Source organism: Canis lupus, chromosome 8 (genome assembly GCF_048164855.1).
Source record: "Canis lupus baileyi chromosome 8, mCanLup2.hap1, whole genome shotgun sequence".
NCBI lineage: Eukaryota > Metazoa > Chordata > Mammalia > Carnivora > Canidae > Canis > Canis lupus.
In genome coordinates, this window is record NC_132845.1 from 40,553,477 (window position 1) to 40,577,749 (window position 24,273).

Below are 24,273 nucleotides of genomic sequence, written 5' to 3' on the forward strand. Positions count from 1 at the left end.
AATAAATAAATAAAATATTAAAAGAAAATTGACTTGCTGATGGTTGCATGTATCTGTGAATACACCAAAAACTACAGAAGTGAACACTTTAATAGGCATATTATATATATTTGAAATGTATCTCAATAAAGCTATTTTTTAAGATTTTATTTATTTGAGAAAGAGCAGAATGAGAGAGAGAGAGAACGAGGGGGGGTGGGGGAGAGAAGGGGAGGGACAAGCAGACTCCTCGCTGAGCAGGGACCCTATACAGGGCTCCATCCCACAACCCTGAGACCAGGACCCAAGCCAAAGGCAGATGTTCAACCTACTGAGCCACTCAGGTGCCCCAAGTTATTTTTTTTTTTTTTTAAGATAAAGTCTTGGGATCCCTGGGTGGCGCAGCGGTTTGGCGCCTGCCTTTGGCCCAGGGCGCGATCCTGGAGACCCGGGATCGAATCCCACGTCAGGCTCCCGGTGCATGGAGCCTGCTTCTCCCTCTGCCTGTGTCTCTGCCTCTCTCTCTCTCTCTCTCTCTCTCTGTGACTATCATAAGTAAATTAAAAAAATAATAAAATAAAATAAAAATAAGATAAAGTCTTTTTGGTTCCTTTCTTTCTCCAAAATCTTAGCTAAATCTGTTGTCTACCTTCAAAATCTATCCTCATTCTAACAATTTCTCCCACCCCCACCTGTCATCTCTTACCTGGGTTGTGAAACAGCCCCTCCCTGAGCTCCGCACCCTCTGTTTTCCGCACGTTCTCCCCCTCTGCACACACTCCGTGGCTCCCTCCTCCACACAGGCTTGCTCTTTCCTGAGCAATGGCACCTGGCCTCCTGCCCACCGTGCACTCACTGTGCTTTCTGCTGGGAAGGTTTTCCCTACACAGGTGCATGGCCCTGCACTCTCCTAAGACTTGGCTCCTTGTCACCTTCTCCACAAGGCCTTCTCCTGCCACCCTGGTGACACTGTCTCTTGACTAGCCTTCCTCCTCCCCAACCTAATTTCTTCTCCACTGCACCTAAAATCAATCAGTAAACTAAATAACTTACCTATTCGGTTTCCTCGTCAGAGATTTTGGTTCCCAGCACCTTAGACAACCACTGGGTGGGTGGATGGATGGTGAATGGGTGGGTGGGTGGATGGATGATAGTGGCAAAATGTAAGGCCTTCCCTCAATGCAGAGGCAGAGAGTTCCAGAAGAGAAGAGTTCTGAGACTGGGATTCAAAACCAGAGAAGTACCCATGGGTCAAGTCATTTAACCTAACCAGGCCTATTTTTTTGTGATCAAAGGATCATAGGAGTATTTGTCTTATCAGCTTACAATGTTGTTGTGGTAACATGAACTGGATTCCTGAATTTAAGACCCTCCCCTTAAACACACAGCATCTAATTGAAGGGGGAGGTGGGCAGGCAGGAAGAGAGAACTGGCCCTATGGCAGCAGTCTCAGGGGCTCCTTGAGGGGTAGGACATTTGGGGTCAGTGGCTGCAGGAGCTAAAGCAAGTGTGCATGGGGAACAGAGGCCATGGTCAGGAGGATGGGACAAGCCAGACAGAGGAGAGAGGAATGCCAGGCTAGGAGCCCAGACTGCATTGGCTGGTAAGCTTTTCTAGAAAGGCTAGTCGACCCTGGAGACCTGTCCCTATCTCTGCCCTCCTCCAGAAGACAAACCACAGAAAGGGAAACAGTGCCACAGCCACCAGCTTCCAGAGCTGTCTCTGGGCTAGGGACCCCTGAGTCGGCTATGAGGAGACCCAAATACTGGCCCTTTTAGCTGGGCGCTCCTGCCACTGGCAAGGAGGGTGCAGAAAGGCAGACACACCAGGACACAAGTCTCTCACTGACATAGGCAGAGGGAAACACCTGGAAGTTCTCTTTCCAAAGGGCTCCTGCAGAGGATGAGGTGGATCCTCCGCGTCCTACTCGCTCTCCTGCTGTACCTGGGGCAAGAGACTCTGAGGGGCTGGGCACAGGCACTCACACAGGAGAGCGGGCTTCATGCTGCCAGGCCTAAGTTGCTGGCTTCTTGGCCTGCGGCTCTCTCCATGTAACCAGCTGAGAACCACAGCTCCCTGCCCCCGGACAGACCTACTCCAACTTACTCCATACCTGAGCACACCAAACAGGGAGCTGGAAAAGTCCCCCCACCATCCTCCCCAGCACCACAGCTAGGCTAAGCAGCCTTCTGGAATGGTGTGCCACCCCGCCAGCTGTCCGTCCATTCATTCCACACACTTGGGCTGGGTGTGTCAGCAGAGCTCCAAATTAGCTGCTGTGGGCAATCACGTGGGCTGTGGAGCCAGAGAGAGGACCATGGAAACAGGTGCCATCTGTGCCCAGCAGAGGACTAGCACCTAGCAGACAGACAGGAACTGTACATTCAGAGCGAGCAACTATTCAACTGTCAGCTCTAAGGCTAAGGAGCCAGAGAGGTTGAAAAGTGCCCCCTGCCCCAATTCACATCCACCCAGAACCTTGGAACATGACGTTATTTGGAAATAGGGTCTGTGGAGATGTAACTAAGTTGAGGCCAACTGCATTAGGGTGGGCCCGAAGTCTGATGACTGGTGCCCTTACAAGAAGAGAACACACAGAGACACACAGATAAGAGGCCATGTGAGGACAGAGGCAGAGACTGAAGAGATGTGTCTACAAGCCAAGGAATCCCAAGGACTGCCGGAATTTGCCAGAAGCTGGAAGTGGCAGGAAGGATTCTCCTATGGAGACTTCAGAGGTAGCAGGGCCCTGCCAGCCCTGATTTCTGACTTCCAGCCTCCAGAATGATGAGAGGTTAAATTTCTGTTGTTTGAAGTCACCCAGTTTGTGGGAGTTTATGGCGGTGACCCCAGGAAAAGAATATGCGAACAGCCCTGAAGCCTGGCCCTATGAGGTCTTTACGACCCCTCTCCCATTAAGCGGATGGTGCTTCCACCAGCCGGGCGGCCCCGGGCCCTGGCCCACCTGCTCCCCTTCTTCGCACACTCAGGCTACTTATTTTTAGCCCCTGATTACATCTGCCTTATATGGTTCCCCACTCCTGTCATGAGCAGGACTCTCTCCCCTCCTGGTTTGTAAGCTCTCTGAGGACAGAGAAGCCGAAGGATATTAACAACCCTGAGAAGGGGCAGAGATGTGGATGGATTCCGTGGATTGTTCATGTTTCATGATATTTGAGGTAACCAGTAGCAGATGTCAAGCCAAAGGAATAGGGATAGCAGTGCCAGCCTATAATTACTGCCACAGTCCTTTCAACCTTAAAAAGTATCTGATATCAAAAAACATGTTAAGCATCTGAGAGCCATGTTTAAATTTTAGTCACCTAACAACCCAATGCTGTAAATAGGGCAAGTATTATTATCCCGTTTTATGGGCAAAAAAACAGGTGCAAAATGGGAAGGGGCTTGGTGGTGAATTTGTGACAAAGCTGGTGCTTTGCTCTGCCCTCCGTCTCCTGTGACCTGGCCATGCCCCACCCCAGGCTGGCTGCTCTGCTCCCCGTGTGGGTGGCCTCAGGTGACAGGGCTCCAGGTGAAGAGGCTGCTGGCCTAACTACCAAATCAGGAAAGAAACTGAGGCAGGAAAAGTCAGGAGAAAGATGATTTAGCCTGTACCCAGGCTCATTCCTGAGACCAGCATGGGCTCCCCAGGCCATGGCAAGGGCCGCAACCCTTCTCCAATCTTTCCAGACCCTTCCTGGTGTCTTGACCTCCTGGGATAAGCTAGAGAAATAAGTGGCCTTCTACCACTTGACACTTGGAAAAAAGGGTAGGAGGAAATGAGGGGGGAAAACCAAGAGACCAACAAAGTGGCCAGAAGCCCCTCTGGTGGATGCAGGTGCACAGGGCAGGCAGCTGTGGGACCAGGTGCACCCAGAGACACAGTTTTCAAGCCAATGGCTTTGTCAAGTTTTTGCCTATTGCCATCTATGGAAAATTGTGTGGGGGACAACCAAATGGCCACTTGGAAGAGGACCAGGGCCTGCAGTTTTGGCAGTGAGCTGGTGTGGGGGGAGGGGCCCCCAAACCCCAGGGTTCTCCCCTGGCCTGGTTCTGGGCTGAGCTCCCAACACAACCCACTTCCTGTGGGCCCAGAACTCCAGGCCAGACTTTGCCTGCACCTGTTTGAGCTCAGAATGCAATCCCTGCTCTGGAAGGATCCAAAAATATCTGAGAGGGAGTAGAGGAGGGACTAGAATACACTGAGGGCCCAAGAACAGCCACCTGGCTCAGCATTTGGCCCTTCGCCCACCAAGGTGGTCTGATCCCCTCCTCCAGCAGGAGCCCCACACCCAAGCCAGTGCAATGCTCAGAGCCTCCCCACTCCTGTCTTTTTTTTTTTTCTTAAGATTTTATTTATTCATGAGAGACACAGAGAGAGAGGCACAGACATAGGCAGTGGGAGACACAGGCTCCATGCAGGGAGCCCGATGTGGGACTCGATCCTGGAGCTCCAGGACCACGCCCTCAGCCAAAGAGAGATGCACAACCGCTGAGCCACCCTGGCATCCCATCCCCACTCCTGGTTGTGATCACCATCTGCAGATGCTCTTCTTCCTCTGCCTGCACAAATCATCTGCTCCTTCATCTGACACCGTTAAGTGCTTTCAACGAACCAAGGGAACCAAGCTCAGCGCTAGGCACTGGTGACGCGGAGGTGAGCAAGTTAAACCAACACATGGCCCCTGCCCACACAGGCAGTCCAGTGCCTGTCCCCTTCCTTCCAGTCCAGCTGAAACCCTGCCCCTCCGTGAGGCCGACCTTCCAGCCCTCCTCTGAACTCCAACCAGATCCGCAGGGTGTGGGGAGCGGGTGCTAGTTACATTTTCTCTCAGTGCTCGTCATCGCCCCAAATAGAAGTCAGCTCCTGGGGGCAGAGACGTGGCCGGCCCCATTCCTGTCAGAGCAGTGTGGCTGGCCAGGACCTCGGGGTGAGCACAGCGGGGACTTGGGGCTGGAAAGCTGGCTTTTCAGAGGAGGGCCCCCACCAGCCCATCTTTCCCACCTTCCTCCAGGGCCTTCCTCCTCTCAGTTGTCCCTCAGACCTCTTTTGTGTTTTAAGTTTGTATTTTTTTTTAAGTTTGTATTTTTAATTGCATTTAGTTAACACAGTGTCCTCTTGATTTCGGGTGCATGATACAGTGATCCTGCACTTCCATACCTTACCCAGTGCTCATCACAACAGGTGCGCTCCTTCATCCCCATCACCTGTTTCTCACACACAACTTCTCTTGCCCTCCCGTAATCACCAGTTTATTCTGTAGAGTTAATTAAGAGTCTGCATCTTGCTTTGTCTTTCTCTTATTTTTTTCCCTTTGCTTGTTTGTTTTGTTTCTTAAATTCCACATATGAGTGAAACCATATGGTATTTGTTTTTCTCTGGCTGACTTATTTCGCTTAGCATTGTACCCTCTAGCTCCATCCATGTCATTGGAGATAGTAAGATTGCATTCTTTTTTTATGGCTGAAAAATATTCTATTGTGTATATATCTCTATACATACACACTACCTTTATGTATTCACCTATTGATGGACACTTGGGCTGCTTCCATATCTTGGCTACTGTAGATAACGCTGGTATAAGCATCAGGGAGCATGTATCCTGGATTAGTGTACCTGTGTTCTCCAGGTGAATACCCAGTACTGTGATTGCTGTATCATAAGCTAGTTGGATTCTTACATCACTTGCTGACCATATACTGCCTCTTACCACCACCCCTCCATGGAGGGCCCCATCTCCCCTTTTTCTAGAACTCTGCCCTGGGCCCTCCTTCTCTGCAGGGCTAGCCATACAGCCCACACCCACTCTGTGCCCTGTGGCACTCTGAGATGACAGAAAACTAGAGGGTCAGTGCTGTTGAGGTTGTGAAGGACAAGGACCCCCTGAGGGGAAGGTCCACCTAAGTATGGAAGGCGAAAAGCCTTTTCTCATTGCTTAACACCCTTGCAATGAAGCTGGGGAGCCTGCCTCAGCTAGGCCAACATTCCACCCGAAATCCTTCTGGGCCCCAGGATTTAGAGCAGAGGAGCAACAGCCACTATGTTTTTGTGTGGCTCTGATGACACAGTCCCAGGGAAGACAGGCAACAGCTGCCCAAAGGCACCATGGTCTCCTGGTCTTCAGAACCGGGGTCCTGGGCAGCGTGAGGCAGCCTCCTCTCTGCAAAGCTAGGGAGGAACCCAAGAGCCCAGGAGAGGAGGCTGTTGCAGGTCCTGGCTGGGGGTATGGATGGCTGACCTCCTAACAGCTAGAGTGCTTTCAGAGGCAGGAACTGGTTCTCCTGCCCAAGCCCCCAACCTGAGAGCAGGCCACCTCAGGAAGGGCTGCTCCGGGGCCCTGTGTGAGGGAGGAGGAGGTGACAAGAGTGGGCATGTCCCTGCCTGGGACCTTGACTCTGAACAAAACCACCTTGAGGGCTGGAGAGGGATGAGGCTGAAATCAAAGAGGACAGGACTTCCCTGATCCCAAAATGAGCCCTGCTGATGGGTGTGGCAAAGTCCTCCCAGCCAGGAAAACACCCCAGAGGGAACCTGAGCCTGGGCCTGTCTCTGTTGCACAAGAAGAATGAGAACCCAGGCCATCACCCGAGGAACTCACTCCGAGCCTCCAAGCCAGCTCCCACTAAGTCACTGATCCTGATGGAGTCCAAACACAGAGCTTTTCCCATTGCAGGTGCAGGGGACATTTGCTGAATGGACACCTTAGATGGAGGAGCTTGGGATCAGACTTTGCCCTGGCTCCAGGGGGTCAGCTCACCAGTGGCTAATGTTCATGGAGATGAAGAGGCTCATTCACTGACTTGGTCTCTGGGCTCTGCCTGGTTTTCCTCCAGGACCAGAGACCCAGCCGGTGCTAGAGGAAACCTGGGACAACTGGCCTCCCTTCCCACCTCACAGTCTGGTTCCTTCCCCGCTCCCACCCCACCCAGTGGCCCTCCAAAGCAATCCCAGGGCAGCCCACGATCCCTACCCCCTAGTTTAGCTCCCTGGCATCACAGCTCCTAAGTTGACCCTGAATGTGCAGTGTCCCTCTGAGGCCTCCATGATCTCATGGCAGGTGTCTCCTAAGACCTACCCTATGCTCCCCACACATCTGACATCTTGGTCACTCCCTCTCCACCTTGTGTCTTCCAGTCCTCTCTCCTAAATCCTTCCCATCAGCCCATAAACATACTTGGCCTTCATAATGTTGAAAAGGAAATTTGCTACCTTGGCAAACTCCCTGCCCTTGTGTTCTTACGTGTCCTCTATCCCTCCTGAGCTCACTGCCCAAATGCATCACCTGCACACCCTCACTAGATGCACATCAGGCCCTCGTACTCTGCCAGTGACCTCCGAGGTATCAAAGCCAATGCCTCATCTTCCTCAGCATCTCTACGGCATTACATCTTGTCGACTACCTTTCTAGAATGTGTCCTTCCCTTGGCCTTAGGTCATCCTCTTCCCCCTCCCCAACTTAACGCTGCCCAGCCAGCGACCATCCCTGCATCTCTTTTCTCTCCCTGCAATAGCTTCCCTCATGACCTCACAGCATCATCTTCACCCACCGGATCTCATCTCTGGACCTCCACACCTAACTTTTAATCCTCCAATATCCAGTATCTCCATCCATATGTACCCATGGCACCCCAAATTCATAACAACTCCAAATTCATAATGATTCATAATGAACTTTTAAAATCTGTTCTTTTATGTTCCTGGTCTTTCTTTTTTTTTCCCTTTCTGGCAAGATCACGCCTCCAGCAACCTACACTAGATCTGGGAGGGCTCCTTCTGGCAGAAGTCCAGCAAATTCCACCGCAGCTACCCGCTGGGTCTGCCCCTCCTCTCCGCCCTGCCCCCACTCCCTTGGGGAGCTCATACCCTCTAACCTGCATTTCTGACAGGGTCCTCTGATCAGCCTCCCTCGTGCTCTTCCTCCCCACAAACACCTTGCTTCCCAAGCCCCCAGTGGTTGCCCTCCACCCAGAGCGCAAAACTACCCTGGCAGCTGAGCATGCGAGGCCCCTCACGGGTGGCCCAACCAGCCTTCCAAATCGCTTCCCCAAGACTCTCACTTCCCTCTGCCTGCCCTTCTCCCTGCCTGCTTCTCACCAGAGCCCCAAACTTTCCTGACGGCATGAATTCACTCATCCTGCTCCTTACATGGAATTCTCTTCCTTCCATCATTCCATGTTTGAATGCTACTTTCTTCAAGGCCCATCTCAAATATCCCCTTATCTGTAAGACATTTCCTGATCCACTTGGCTAAAAATAATCTCCCCATGCCCTTCAACCCCACCTCACTTTACCCGTACCTCCTTCATGACACTCACACAGGTCCTACCTGTGTGCATGCAGCCATGAGGTGGAAGATGGCCTATCTCTTATACTGGCTGGTAATCATAGACAAAATGCCCATCTGGATTCCCCCACTACCACACCTAAACACTAGGAGGTACTCGATAAATATGAGATGATTAATACATGGTGAGATGTGGCGCAGTGTTTGAATGAAAGGCTTTGCACTCAAGCAACATTTAAATATAAGGGTTTGTGCCATGAGTGGGTCTGGAGTTGGATCTGGAGTGGGGCAGGTGTCCAGGAGAGAGCAAAGCGCAGCATCCCACAGCAGCAGACCCCACCCCTGCCCAGTGTCCCGGCTGCACCTTCATTCCAGGCCAGGGGGCATGGCGCCTAGACCCTGCCCTTGGCCCTGGGACCCTGCCAAAGAGGAAGAGCCATCTTCCTCTTGTCCCCTTCCCAGCCCACCACACCTAAATGGGCACCAAATGACCAGGGGGATGCAGCTGGCCTCAACTGGACCTCCTTCTGCAGGAGCAAGGAGACCTGAATTCCAGCTCTGGCCCTGCCTTGAACTAGCTGTTTGACTTCCACTGTCACACCCATATGTGGGACAAAACCAGCATTTCCCAAACTCTGGTTCTACAGGCCACCAAGCAAGGTGAGCACATCCACTGGCAAGTCCAGTGAGTGCTTCGTAGACTCGATGTGGGAAGGGGCAGACTAGATGCTCCCTAGGGGCTCATCCAGCTACACTGGGCCAGGAGTCCAGGACACCACTGGAGACACAGCTTGCAAGAGGGCTGCGAAGGCTTCTGTCCTCTCAAGACCCCTGAGCTCATGACCTTCTCTCACCAGCCCTCCTCAGGGTGGGTCACGGTAGCTGGGCTGCCTGTTGAGGGAACATGAACGCAGCATCTTTGTGGAAATAACCAGCCTGGGGTGGGTGAGGAGGGCCACAAAAGGGTTCCTGTCTGACCCTCATCTCTCATGGAGGAATGGGTCAGCCCCAGCGTGCACCGACTTGTCGCCACTGTGACGGCAGGGTGGAGGCCAGAGCAGGCGTGAGTCTGTAAACCAGGGCTGAGCTGGAGAGGGATGAACAGACTCAGAATCCCCATCTGCCCCAATCTCTGCATCAAGCAGACAACAGGAAGCAAAAATGTCCCGAATCCAGCCTAACACCACCAACAGCTTGAGCTCAGATGATTTATCAGAGCTGGCCACTTCCCCACACCCCTATCCCATCCCATTCTCAAAGGAGTCCAAGGATGAGAGGCATCTGGAGGAAAGCTCCCCACAAGCAGCCTCCCTAGGGCAGAGGGAGTTAGGTGGCTGTTGGAAAAAGAGAGGCTGAGAGGAGGACAGGAACTCTGTGGTGGGGGGAGATGGCCCTGAGCTGATGTGCCTGTACATAATTCGCAGCCCACCCCTTGTGTATGTCTCTCATTCCTCTGGCTTTTGCCCTTACCTCGACAATGAGGGTACAAAGTAAACCAACTCAAGGTTGCCTTCCCCCATCCCTAAGCAGGCCTGTCACCAGGTCAAGTCCCCAAGACAAACAGGAAGACCCCTCCAGCCACAAATGCCTGTAGGTCAGAGTGGGGTGGGGGGACTCAGGACATGCCCAGTGATCAGGTGCTGGCAGCTCCAGCTGTTTCTAGTATCAGGAGACACACCTGGCCCCTTGCTTAGGAATAAGAGCCTGCCATGGTCCAGAGAGCTACATGGGGACAAAGGAAGGAAGAGCAGCTCTCTTCTACCCCCAGGAAGCAGGAAGTAGATTAGAAAGCCTGCCTGCCATCCATAGAGGAAGAAGCAAGAGACACAGGATGGAAATGAGGGTTCCAGGGGTAGGGTGGGAAGTTCAGGAGCAAAGCTGCTGCCTTTGGGCAAGAGGGCATTTACTTAGTGGCACAATTGTAGGGAGAAATCAACCAGGAGGAAGGACTGTCATTATAGGGGCAGGGAGAGGCCCCTTCCTTGTGGTTGGAACCTCCCAGTGGGTGCAGGACAGAGCTATCTTTTAGCGTAAACTGCGGCTGGAGCAGTGATAAAATCCACCCTGGGGGAAGAACCCACAGCCAAGTGGTGAGCAGGAATGAGGAGAAAGGGAACCCTGCACGCAGTGGACAACCCCTCCCTGGAAGCCAGTCCAAGGGCACACTGCAGAGTCCAGGAAGAAAAGCATGCAGAGAGGATCTTCCCACAAACCACCTGCCTGCTTCCTTTCCCCATAGCAGGATCACCCAGTGAGACCTATGGAACATTCCAGATGTCCAGTTCCCTTGTTGGGAGGAAAGATGAAGGATGTCCCTAAAAGGCTAAAAGTCCTTGGGCCTGCTGTGTGGAAGTGGGGCGAGGTGGCAGCTGGGGCTGGGCTGTGAAGGGGAGCAGGCGGCAGTGGCTCGGGGCTTAGGATCCAATTACACTGCTGTTTCCATACTTAGCCACCTGACAGCCGCTTGGAATCCTCACTGCTCCAGCCACGGCAGCCCTGCAAGGCCCAAATTAACTCAAGGGCAGACAAGGGCAGGGCCCAGCGGCACACACAAGGCTGGAGCCCCCTACCTTGGTCCCTAACCCCCAAGGGAACACCTTCTGCTCCTGCCCACCTCCTGCTCCTGCTGCTGGGGCTGGGACCTCAACAAACAGAACCTCAAAGGTTGGAGAAGCTGGGGCTCTGCACCCCATGGGCCCCTATGCATATAAAGACTGCCAACTCATAACAAGACAAAGCAGGAGACCCAGATTCCGGGGAGCACTCCAGCTCACCCCTGAAGCATCCCCAAGGGGGACCTGACCCCAGGAGTCTCAGGAAGAGAGATATGGCACACAGTCTGGTGTCCCCTCTATGCCTATAAATAACCCCCATGCTGTAACCCAAGCCACCACCTCTGCCATACAAAGTGCTGAGATATCAAAGGAAAAACCATGCACACAGGCCCCCAGCCCCCTTCTACTGAAACCCCCAGCTAACTCAGGAATACTGTGGAGTACCCCACTCCCCTCTTGAACTCTATGCATAGTCCCCAACTCCATCTCCAATCCCATACCAAACTGACCCCCTCCTCTATCCCACCACCGTTCTCCAGACAACCCCCAACTCTGTCCACTGTGCCTGGTCCTCAGTCATGCAAAGCCAGACCCCTGCCCAATCTCCACCAGGTGGGTCAATTCAACACAGCCCTCCAGGGACCCTCCAGGGACCCTCCAGCACCAGAATGGGTTCTTTTGTCCATCTAGGAGGGTCCTATAGTCTTACTTTAGGGGTCTTCTTACCCTGCATCTACTGGGCAGACCTGCCCTCTGGCTCCTGGCCCTTGGCTCGGGCCTCACACCTGTCTGCACCTCTCAGTTCACTGCTCCCACTTCCTCTGGCCTCCCCACAAACCCCCAACTGCCCTTGGGTTCCCTGTACCCAGTTTTCTCCTAGGCCCCAGGGAGAAGGGAAGGGAGACGATGGTGAGACCAGCCAGGAGTAAAGGTTTGCCATCAACCACAGGAATCACAGAGGCCTCATCCTCCATCTACCACTCGAGCCTCCCTCCTCCTTCACCCTCCACGGTTAACATAAAACCTTGAGGTGCGTGGGGGTCACTGTCTGGCCTGGATGACAGGGGTGAGGGTCATACCTGTTTGTCCTGGGAGCAGGAGCGACGCCACGAAGCAGCAGAGCAGGACCAGCGTCCTCATGGTGACTGCCAAGAGAGCCCAGCTGCTCCTTGCTCTATTTATAGGACTGGTGGCAGCAGCGCAGGGTGGGGGAGAGGGTCACACAGTCACTAGGGCAACTGGGTGGACGTGATGGGGAAGCAGCGCAGACCCTGTCAGGCTGCGCGGAGGCTCGCTATGCCACTGCTGTGCCAGTTGCCAGGCCCCGGAAGGCACGGCCCTGGCCGGATCTCTTCCCCCAGAAGCCCTGGGGTCATGTGACACAGGTCACAGGGCAGGGGTGGTGGAGAAAACGTGGGGGTATCCCTTGAGTTAGGTCTAGAGTTTGGGAACCCGAGCTTTCACGGTATCTGAGCTAACTTGATCTAAAGTCTGGGACAAGTCACTGACCTTCACATGCCTCAGTTTTGTGAATGAAGGAGCCGTAGGGCAAAGCAAGAGAGATTCTATTTGATAGCCATGGATAGATGTCTCAGCCGCTCCCCAAAGGTCAGGAAGGTGAAGCCACAATGGCCAAAGAAACCTGCAACATCTGACCTCTGAGGTCGACAGCTAGGAACTTAAGCTTCTCAGGCCTCCAGAAGATACAGAACACTGACAGGAGGGAAAACGCGGAGCGAGAAGACATGTCCCATGCTGTGATGTAAGCCAATGGACAGAGATCCATTTCCAGTGACATGGGGGTTCCAGAATCTTCCGTCATGTCTGCAATGTGCTACTTGATACAATTTTCCTAAGGGCACGTGACAGCCCCTAAGAGCCAGTTCTATGAGGCTAAGGGACAGCAGACATTGGCTTGTCTGCCTGGAGGGAGGGTGTCACTGTGAAGGTAGTAGTCAGCCATTGAGGAAAAGAGCTGAAGCGGTTCTTCTATGGGCTTTACATTTCACACAGCTTTACTGAGGTGTAATCCAAATGCAGCATACAACGCTACTCATATCGGATACGTTCTGACATATACGTAGAACCGCTATCAAATAACCAATAGAGAGGCACCTGGGTGGCTCAGGCCATAATCCCAGGGTTTTAGGATTGAGACCTGCCATCGGGCTCCCTGCTCAGTGGGGAGTCCATTTCTCCCTCTCCTCTGCTCCTCCACCAGCTTCTGCTCTCCTCTCTTGCTCACTCCCTCTCAAATAAATAGATAAAATAAAAATAAAATAACAGATTCCTCACTCCCAAATTGTCCTCATGTTCCTTCATGGTCCCCTCCACCCACTCCCTTCCCCAGCAACCAAGCTTTCTGTCACTATGTGTTACTTTGCATTTCCTAGGTTTGGACATAAATGGAATCTCATCGTATGTGTTCTGTTTTATCTGGCTTCTTTCATTCAGCATAATTATTTTGAGATCTATTCATGTTGTAGTTACGTATTGACAGCTTATTCCTTTTAATTCTGAATAGTATTCCAAGGTATGGACTGACCACGATTTGCTATACATTCTCCTCTTGAGAGACATCTGAGTTGTTTCCAAGTTTGGGCAACTACCAACAAAGCTACCTTGAACCTTTGAGCACGATGCAATTTACAAACGTTCACTTTCTCTTCTCTTATGTAGAAAAGCAGGAGGGGAATGGCTGGGTCACATGGCGGGAGTCTGTTTAATTTTTTTCTAAGATGATGGTGCCATTTTACATTCCCACCACCACTCGTTCCACATCTTTGCCAATCCTTGGTATGATCAGTCTTTTAGGGTTTAGTCATTCTTGTAGGTGTGTTGTGGTATCTTACTGTAGCTTTAATTTGCATTTTTCTAGTAACTAGTGATATTAAGCATCTTCCCATGTGAGTATCTGTCGTCTGCTTCTTTCATGTGTCTTTGGTGAAGTGCCTGTTCAAATCTTCCGCCTATTTTTTATGGGTTGTTTTCTTCTATTCAGTGTTGATAGTTTTTTTATATATACACTGAATAAAGGCCCTTCATCAGATATGTAGTTTGTAAATATTCTCTCCATTGGTGGCTTGTCTTCATGCACTGAAGTGTCTTTCAAACAGAAGTTCATAATTTTTATAAAATCCAGAGAAACCTTTGCCTAACCCAAGATGCCCAGGATGTTTTCCTGTTTTCTTCTGGAAGTGTAATAATTTTAGGTTTTACATTTAGATCTATGATCCATTTTGTATAATTTTTAACATGTTGCAAGGTATACACCAAAGTTTAGATTTTCACATGTGGATATCCAGTTGTTCCAGCAACATTTGTGGAAGAGACTATCCTTCCTCTATTCAATTGCCTTTGCACCTTTTATTGAAAATCAAATGAGCTGAGTGAAGTAAGTCAATCGGAGAAGGACAAACACTATATGTTCTCATTCATTTGGGGAATATAAATAATAGTGAAAGGGAATATAAGGGAAGGGAGAAGAAATGTGTGGGAAATATCAGAAAGGGAGACAGAACGTAAAGACTGCTAACTCTGGGAAACGAACTAGGGGTGGTAGAAGGGGAGGAGGGCGGGGGGTGGGAGTGAATGGGTGAGGGGCACTGGGGGTTATTCTGTATGTTGGTAAATTGAACACCAATAAAAAATAAATAAAAAAAAAAAAGAAAATCAAATGACTATATGTGTGTAAAGCTACTTCTGAACTATATTCTGTTCTGTTGGTCTACCTGTCTGTCTTTCTACTGTGGTTTCCTTAATCACAGATCCTTGAAATCTGGTAGTGTGGGGACGCCTGGGTGGCTCAGCGGTTGAGCATTTGCTTTTGGCTCAGGACATGATCCCAGGGTCCCGGGATCGAGTCCCACGTCGGGCTCCCTGCATGGAGCCTGCTTCTCCCTCTGCCTGGGTCTCTGCCTCTCTCTCTCTCTCATGAATAAATAAAATATTAAAAAAACTTAAATGAAGCCTCGCATCCAGCTCCCTGCTCACCAGGGAGTCTGCTTCTCCTTTTCCCTCTGCCCCTCCCCATGCTTGCTTTCTCTCTCAAATAAAACATATTTTTTAAAGTGCTGTTTGGGGGGTGCACCTGGGTGTCTCAGTCAGTTAAACATCCAACTCTTGATTTTGGCTCAGGTCATGATCTCAAGAGTCATGAAATCAAGCTCTGACCCAGGCTCTGCACCAATCATGAAGCCTGCTTAGGATTCTCTCTCCTTCTCTCTCTGCCTCTCCTCTCTCCAAAAGAATTGTTTTGGAGTTGCCTGGCTGACTCAGTCAGGCAATATAATGCTTGATCTCGAAGTCATGAGTTTGAGACCCACGTTGGGTGTAGAGATTATAAATAAATAAATATTTAAAAACTGCTTTGGCTATGGGGATCCCTGGGTGGCTCAGCGGTTTAGCACCTGCCTTCAGCCCAGGGCGTGATCCTGGAGTCCTGGGATCGAGTCCCACATTGGGCTTCCTGCATGGACAAACCACAGACCAGGTCTTCTCCCTCTGCCTATGTCTCTGGCTGTCTCTCTGTGTCTCTCATGAATAAATCAATAAAATCTTAAATAAATAAATAAATAAATAAATAAATAAATAAATAAATATTTTGGCTATTTTAGTTCCTTTACACATCCATATGAATTTTAGAATCCAGCCTATAAATTGCTCTTTAAAGGCCTTCTTGGATTTTAATTGGAATTACAATGAATCTATAGACCAGTCTGAAGAAAGCTGGCAAGTTACCAACTGCAATGGTTAATTTTACGTGTAAACTTGGTGAGGTTATGGTACCCAGGTGTTTGGTAAATATCAGTCTGAATGCTGCTGTGCAGGGTTCAACATTTTTTTTACAAGGACTTAACATTTAATCTGTAAACTCTTGAGTGAAGCAGATCACCCTCCATAATGTGGGTGGGCCTCATCCCATCAGTTGAAGGTCTTAAACAAAAGACTGTGCTCATTCCCCTAACCCCAGAAGAGGAAAGAATACTACCTCTGACTACTTTCCAACTCAAGACTGCAAAAACCACTCTTGCCAGAATGGCCACCAGCTTCCCCTGTGGATTTTTGACTTTCCAGTCCCCACAACCTCTCTCTATAAACAGACATCCTATTGGCTGTGTTTCTCTGGAGAACCAGACTAACATAGCAATACTGAGTTTTCTGTCCATGTTCAAGGCTGGGAAAGGAACTCCCTATAAGGGGTTGGAGGCAGCATCCGGTCCTGGGACAGAAGAGGAAGTCAAAATCAATGATGTGCCCACTCTAGGCCAGGTGCTTCATGAGTCAGGAGGTGGGCATGCCACCACCATTTCACAGTGAGGAGGCCAAGACTCCAACTGCTATCATAACACCACCACATAGGAGTGGTCTGAATTTGAACCTGGATGTGCCTGACTCAAAAAGCCTTGACTTCTCCCATCAATCCAAGAGAATGTCATCAGGGCAAGAGAGGAATTGGTGTGTCCAGGAAGGGGTGCAGAGCACTGTGCAGAATAGGGAAAGGCACAGGCTGAAGGGCCAGAAAAAGCCACTAGAAGCCAAACTGGGCAGGAGAGGAAAGTGTGATCTCAGCACAGTTTAAACAGTTAACTGCACGTGATTTAAAGATACCCCATCTGGGGGCACCTGGGTGGCTCGGTGAGTTAAGCATCCAATTCTTGATTTCAGTTCAGGTCATGATCTCAGGGTCATGGGATCAAGACTTGCGTGGGACACTGTGCTCAGTGGGGAGTCTGCTTACCATTCTCCCTCTTTCCCTCTGCCCATCAAAAAATCAACCAGTCAATCTTTAAAAGAAAAAAAGAAAGATGCCCCATCTGGGCTCAAACATGGCCTTGCATGGTCACAGGGGCACAATAAAGAGACAAAAGGGGGATGCAGTTGAGCATCAGCCTTCAGCCCAGAGCATGATCCTGGAGTCCCAGGATCGAGCCCCTTCATCGGGTTCCCTGCATGGAGCCTGCTTCTCTCGACTGTGTCTCCGCCTCTCTCTCTCTCTCTCATGAATAAATAAATAAAATCTTAAAAAGGGGGGGCAGGGATCCCTGGGTGGCTCAGTGGTTTGGCGCCTCCCTTTGGCCCAGGGCATGATCCAGGAGTCCCGGGATCGAGTTCCGCATCGGGCTCCTGCCGTGGAGCCTGCTTCTTCCTCTGCCTGTGTCTTGCCTCTCTCTCTCTCTCTGTGTCTACCATGAATAAATAAATAAAATCTTTAAAAATAAAATAAATAAAAAGCCAAAAGGTGGAAACAACCCAGGTGCTCATCAGCAGATGAGCAGAAGAACCAAATGTGGCCTATCTAGGTGATGGGATATTATCCAGCCAAAAAAATGAAATTTTAATACATCCTTCAACACAGATGAGCCTTCAGAATATTAATGCTAAATAAAATAAACTAGTCACAAAAGGACTAGTCATTTGCTGGGGCCGCCAGGACAAACCACAGACCAGGTGTCTTAAACAATAGACATTTATTTCTTGCAGTTCTGGAGGTCTTCAATAAAGGTGCTGGCAGGGCTGGTTTCTTCTGAGGCCTCTCTCTATGGCTTGTAGACAATCCTCTTTCCACACTGTGTCTTCACATGGTCATCTCCTGGTCTATGTTATCTGTGTTCTAATCTCCTCTTCTTGTACGGACACCAATTGTATTAGGTTATCACCCACTCATATGACCTTATTTTACCTTAGTTACCTCTGTAAAGACCTCATATCTGGGTGTCTGGGTGGCTCAGCTGATTAAGCATCTGCCTTGGGCTCAGGTCATGATCTCAGCGCCTTGGGATGAGCCCCAAGTCAGGCTCCCCCACTTAGTGGAGGAGTCTGCTTCTCCCTCTGCCCCATCCCCTCCCCATGCTTGCTCTCCTCTCTTTCAAACAAATAAATTAATTAAATTAAAAAAAAAAAAGACCCCATATCCAAGTACAGTCACATTCTGAGATACTAGGACTTCAACATGAATTTTGAAAGGACGCAATTTAGCCCATAAGAGACAGACACTATGACTGCACTTATATGAGGTACCTAGAAAAGTCAAAAAAGATTTTTTAGGGGATCCCTGGGTGGCTCAGCGGTTTAGCGCCTGCCTTTAGCCCAGGGCGCCATCCTGGAGTGGAGTCACGGGATCGAGTCCTGCGTTGGTCTCCCGGCATGGAGCCTGCTTCTCCCTCCTCCTGTGTCTCTGCCTCTCTCTCTCTCTCTGTCTATCATGAATGAATGAATGAATGAATGAATGAATGAATGAATGATAAATAACTTTTTAAAAAAGGATTTTTAAAAAAACTCAAAGAGAAAGAAAGTAGAATTGTGGGTTCCAGGGGTGGAGTGAAGGGGGCACAGGAGTCAGTGTTTAATAGGCAGAGTTTCTATTAAGAATAATGAAAACATTCTGCAGAAAGACAGTGGTGATGGTCACACAACATTGTAAATGTGCTTTACGTCACTGGATTAAAAATTTTAAATGAGTAAAATGGTAAATTTTAACCACAATTTATAAAAATCAAAGAACAAAAAAAGACATCCTGTTTGGAAATCAAGAGATTAAAAAGGAGGGTAGACTCAACTGAAAATAAATTCTCAGGTTATAATTCTTTTTTTTAAAGGATTATTTTGTGAGAGAGATAGGGAGCATTGGGGGAGGGGCCAGAGGGAGAAAGAATCTCAAGCAGACTCCCTGCTGAGCATAGAGCCTGACAAGAACTCTATCTCAGGACCCTGAGATCTTGACCTGACTGAAACCAAGAGTCAGAAGCTTAACAGACTGAGCCACCCAGCTCCACGCCAGCTTTCCCCCACACGACCCTCCACCACTGCCACTGCCTGACCAGAGCAAGGACCTCTCCTTTCCCCAGCTCCATCTTTAGACAGAAGCTGCTCGGCCTAAGGAGCAGGAGATTCTCATCAATTCTCTCTTGTAGTTGTCTGCCCATCTTCTTTATCTCCCACAGGGCAGGGCAGAAGGCAAAGGGAGGTCAACCAGCTGATCTCTGATACGTGTGTAGGACATGTAGCCTTCTCTAGTCACTTTCCTGCTCCCTCTTTAATTAGATCCTGGGGCTGTCCACCAGAACAGGCCTCACCCTGGGGGTGGGTGACTTAGGCCCCCCTAATTCAGGAAACTCTGCAGCTGTCACTCCTCGCTCCTTTTCAACACCAGGGGTGTGGTCGGGGAGAGTGGGTTTGGGAAGGGCATTCCTTTCTACAGCTGCCCCTCACGTGGGGCCTTGCAGCCCCCAGTCCTACTCCCTCCTCGAGGTCAGCATGCGCTCCTGCTCCTGTCGATCAACACCAGAAACTGCAACTCAGTGGGGCCAGAGCCGAGAGAGGATGGAGGCAGGGGGTGGTACTAGCTCCACGTCTAGCTCAGGGCTTGTAGGGCACAGGAGGGCAAGCAGAACCAGAGAGACTGAGAAAGGCAGATGCCACAAGGACAGCGGCACCCAGGAAGGCAGCTAGATAAAGAAGGGACAGGCGGGAGGGCTTGGGTGGGACAGGGTGGAGCTGGGGCCAACAAGATCTGAGGCGAAGGATGGCCCAGCCAGCTGGCTCCAAAGACAGCTGGAGGATTTACTTGGGCTTTACATATTCATCTGAAGCCATTCTTTTTGTTGTTGTTGTTAGAGAAATACTGATTTTAATTCAACATAAGGTAAACTCTAGGCATCTGTCATCTTTCAGTCTAAAAATTGGCAAAACTGTTGAAACAAGGAACAATTTTCCCCATACTTGTTACGTGGCTCCAGTTACAAAAAAATTTTTTATGAAAATGTTAAAACATAAAAATAGAAGTCTTGTCTAAAGCCATTCTGAGGCCAGTTGAGGCCAGTTCATTAACCACAAAGGAGGCTGAGGTCACAGGAAGGCCCCTGCTTCTGCCAGACAACCCTTCAAACATCACACAGAGCTGGGGCGACTGCTCCTCTGCCAAAGACACCCCAAATCACGGCACATGCGGCATTTATTTATGATAACCCAACCTGTGCCAGAAAAGCACGGAGATGGCTCCCAAGTACTCAAAAGTATACCGAAAAAGCAAGACCTGAGAGTGAGGGTAGAAGGAAACCACGCGAAGGCTGGCACACACAAAACGCAGTCATTAGTAAGGCTGACACAAAAGCAACGGCACTTCGTACGTAAGGAGCTCACATGTGTGTAAGCTGATCACCTGCCAACTCTCGGTGACCTTAAAATAAGAACAAACCAACTGCTTAGGAGAAATGAAATTATTCCTGCTACTGAGACTCCAAGGAATTTCTTCTGAGGATCTTCTTCCTAAGGACACAGTGTAATTTAATGATCCTTGAGAACATCAGAGCAGACATACATTTCCATGAGGTTTATTCCTCACAGAGACCCTTAAAATAGGCCAAGGGAGGCCACCAGGAACCAAGAAGTGCCTGGTCCCCTTCCAAAGAACCCACCACCAAAGAGTGTCAATGGTACATACTCGGGATGTGTTTTCTCCTCCACTGCCACTCTACCCTCACACATGACAGGAAAAGGGGAAACTGGCACAGTCTATTTGGGGGCATAGCATCTACTAAAATATATTCATGATAGGGACACCTGTGGCTCAGTTGGTGAAGCATCCTACTCCTGATCAGCTCAGGTCTTTTTTTTTTTTTTTTTTTTAAGATTTTATTTATTTATTCATGAGGGACACAGAGAGAGAGGCAGAGACACAGGCAGAGGGAGAAGCAGGCTCCATGCAGGGAGCCCGAGGCAGGACTCGATCTCAGGACCCCAGCCTGAGCCAAAGGTGGACACTCAACCACTGAGCCACCCAGGCGTCCCTCAGGTAAGGTCTTGACCTCAGGGTCATGAGTTTAAGCCCCGAGTTGGGCTCCATGCTGGGCATGGAGCCTACTTTAAAGAAGAATAATAATAAAATAAAATTTAAATTAAATTAAATTAAATTAATTCATGATAGCTCTAAGTTACAAGCAACCTAAACATCCATGGCTAGGTGAACGGCTAAATCCACTGCGGTATATTCACACAACAGAATATACTTGGCCATAAAAATGAATGAACTGCAGAGACGCCTGGGTGGCTCAATGGTTGAGTGTCTGCCTTTGGCTCAGGGTGTGATCCCCATTCCAGAGATCGAGTCCCGCATCAGGCTCCCTTTGGGAGCCTGCTTCTCCCTCTACCTGGGCCTCTGCCTCTCTATCTCTCATGGATAAATAAAATCTTTTAAAAAAATGAATGAATGAACTGCTGATATACACAAAAACATAAACGAACCTCAGAGACACTGTGTTGAGCAAAAGAGCCAGACAGTAAGAGCATAAATACTGTACAATTTGAGTGATGACACAAAACTACTCCATCGTGATAGAAATTAAAATGGTGGCAAGATTCCACTCTACACCTACCAGAAAGGTTGAATATAGTCTTTTTTTTTTTAAGATTTTATTTATTTATTCATGAGAGAGACACAGAGAGAGGCAGAGAAGCAGGCTCCTCACAGGGAGCCCAACGAGGGACTCCATCCCAGATCCCAGGATCACGTCCTGAGCCGAAGGCAGACGCTCAACCTCTGAGCCACCCAGGTGTCCTGATAGTTATATTCTGATGATATGGACTGAAGGTGAGGATGCAGAGCAATTCATACATTGCTGGTGCAAAATGTTACATAAACACACATATGTAACCAGAACACATAAAACTGGTAAAATGTGAATAAGCCTGGTGTACTACACTGGTCCCGATTACCTGGTTCTGCAGTTGTACTCCAGGTGTGCAAGATGTTAACCCTGGTGCAGGCCAGGTGAAGGATACACAGTACGTCCTTTTACACCTGTTTCCACAAAATTTTTTAAAGTTTTTTTTTTTTTTTTTTTTTTTTTTTTTTTTTTTTTTTTTTTTATGATAGTCACACAGAGAGAGAGAGAGAGGCAGAGACACAGGCAGAGGGAGAAGCAGGCTCCATGCACCAGGAGCCCGATGTGGGACTCGATCCCGGGTCTCCAGGATCGCGCCCTGGGCCAAAGGCAGGCGCCAAACCGCTGCGCCACCCAGGGATCCCAAAATTTTTTAAAGTTTAAAAAAAAATAAATCATTTGAGGTCCTGATGGGGTGCGGGGTCCATGGCTATATATTGAGTGTGTGAAAATTCACAGAGCTAAACACTTAAGCTATGCTCCTCTTCCTGGTATACACACTAAGTAATACTTCAATAAAGGTTTTGTTGAACGGCATCTCTGTCATGTCTCCCAGACCCCTACCCCTTCACAAAACATGAGGTCCAAGCTTCTTAACAGCTTGGGGTCCCATACCACCCCATTCCCACATATTCCTTTATTCCTCCTCCCAGGCCAGCGAGCACTAAGCCTGCAGGACACGATGCCCTTCCAGACCGCCAGGCCTGGCCCCAGGTGTGTGGCCACCCTGACCGGAGCCACGGTACATGTGGCCGCTGACCCTGGACCCTATCACTACCTCCACGTGTGGCTGCAGATCCTGGACCCCGTCACTGCCCCTCACGCGGCGCTGACCCTGGACGCTGTCACTACTGCTCATGTGGCCGCTGACCCTGGACCCTGTCACTGCCCTTCACAGGGCCGCTGACCCAGGAGACCCCGTCACTGCCACTCAGTGGCCGCTGACCCTGGAGACCCTGTCACTGCTCCTCACGGGGCCGCTGACCCTTGAACCCGTCACTGCCCCTCACGGGGCTGCTGACCCCTGACCCCATCACTGCCCTTCACGTGGCTCTGACCCTGGACCCCGTCACTGCCCCTCACGGGCCGCTGACCCTGGACCCCGTCACTGCCCCTCACAGGCCGCTGACCCTGGACCCCGTCACTGCCCCACACGTGGCTCTGACCCTGGACGCCGTCACTGCCCCTCACGTGGCCGCAGATCCTGGACGCCGTCACTGGCCCTCACGTGGCGCTGACTCTGGACCCCGTCACTGCCCCTCACGGGCCGCTGACCCTGTCACCACCCTACGTGCGGGTGCTGGCCCTGGAGCCGCGCCCGTGCCCACATAGGCCTGGCAAGCGGCAGACAAGGTTCCCAAACATGGCGGGAAGAACGGGGATTCCGTGCGTTCCTTACATCCATCGCTGTGCTGAAACGACAGTGTTGCGGATACTGTGGCTTAAAAGTGAAACGCGTCAGTAGAAGTAACGTCACCTGTTCTTTCCGCCGCAGCCTGCAGACCTTCCCAGACTCCCGCCGGGCGCGCCGGCCACAGCACCCCGCCGCAGGGCGAGCCCCAAGGCCGGCGGCCGCAGGAGGAAGCGGGCGAGCGCCTCCCCGCGGGGAACACGCGGAAGCCACACGCTCGCGGCGTTTGCGTGCGAGGCGTGCGTGAGAGCGCGCGGGGGCGGGACCGGGGGCGGGGACAGAGCGGCGGGCCGGCGGTAGCGCGCAAAGCCGCCTGAGGCGCCAAGGAGCATGCGCTCCGGGGGGGAGGGGGACCGAGTCCGGGAAGAGGCGGGGCCGCGTCCGCGCCCCTGACTTCCGCCGCCTGCACGGAGACCGCCTGCTGTCACCAGGCGCGCCACTAAGGTCGGGGGAGGGGACTTTCCGGCCCCGCCCCTAGGTGCCTCCTCTGGCCTATAGGAACTGAGCAGTCCCGCGGGCACCGGAAGAAGGCGGAGCCTCCGCCCTCGCCGGGCCCGGCGTCCTGGGCCCACAGCGCCCTCTATTGATGCTCTTAGGAGCTGCATGGGACCCGTGCCCCAAACTGCGCACCTGGCTGGAAACCGTGGCTCCTCCGGCCTTGGGAAGGGCGTCCCCCGCTCAGATCCGGGCTAAGCGCCTCCCCTCAGACACGTATTTTAATATAATTATGTAAATTTAGCTAGATAGACCCCCCAAAAGAAAACTTTGTGATACTAAGTTAAAGAAGCTAGCTAGAGTCAAGAGGCTAAACGTTATAGGATTCCATTTATGTGGAAGAGACAAAACTGTAGGAGCAGCTCAGTGTGGCTGCCAGGGTCTGGACTGCAAAGGGACAGTGCAGGACAATGAGATGAGACCACTAATAGCTGGACCGTGATGATGGTTACACAACTGTATGCATTGGTCAAAAGTCACACAACCAAAAAGTAAAAAGTGCGAATTTTGGAGTGATAGGTTTTGAAAGTGGATAGAGGTGACAGCAACACAACAATGTGACTATACGGGGATCCCTGGGTGGCTCAGTGGTTTAGCGCCTGCCTTCCGCCCAGGGCGTGACCCTGGAGTCCCAGGTTCGAGTCCCGCGTCCCGCGTCGGGCTCCCTGCATGGAGCCTGCTTCTCCCTCTGCCTTTCTCTGTGTCTCTTATGAATAAATAGATAAAATCTTATAAATGTGAATATACTAAGTGCCTCTAAATTTTTCACTTTAAAATACTTAATTTTAAAGTTCTTTTTTTTTTTTTTTTTAAAGTTCTAAAAAAAAAAAAGTTCAAGCTCCTGCCTGCCTTTGTCTTCAGCAAGTTCATGTCTGGAGACATCTCAC

At 50.6% G+C, this 24,273-nt stretch overlaps 1 protein-coding gene across 4 annotated transcripts in view; it reads right to left on the bottom strand.

Moving 5' to 3' along the window:
* The window catches only part of SRL (sarcalumenin), a 49,767-nt gene extending 26,663 nt beyond the window's left edge, over positions 1-23,104 (bottom strand). Inside the window, exon 1 of one of the 4 annotated variants that reach the window (XM_072835552.1) lies at positions 22,958-23,104. Coding sequence is in view for 2 of the 4 variants with exons in the window: in XM_072835550.1 (XP_072691651.1) it covers positions 11,899-11,959 (61 nt within the window). In the remaining 2 variants the exon portion in view is untranslated. Of the gene's footprint in view, positions 1-11,898; positions 12,153-22,957 lie in introns of those variants that run through there. The other 3 variants (XM_072835550.1, XM_072835547.1, XM_072835551.1) reach the window with 3 other exon arrangements.
* Positions 23,105-24,273: the final 1,169 nt, after the last annotated feature.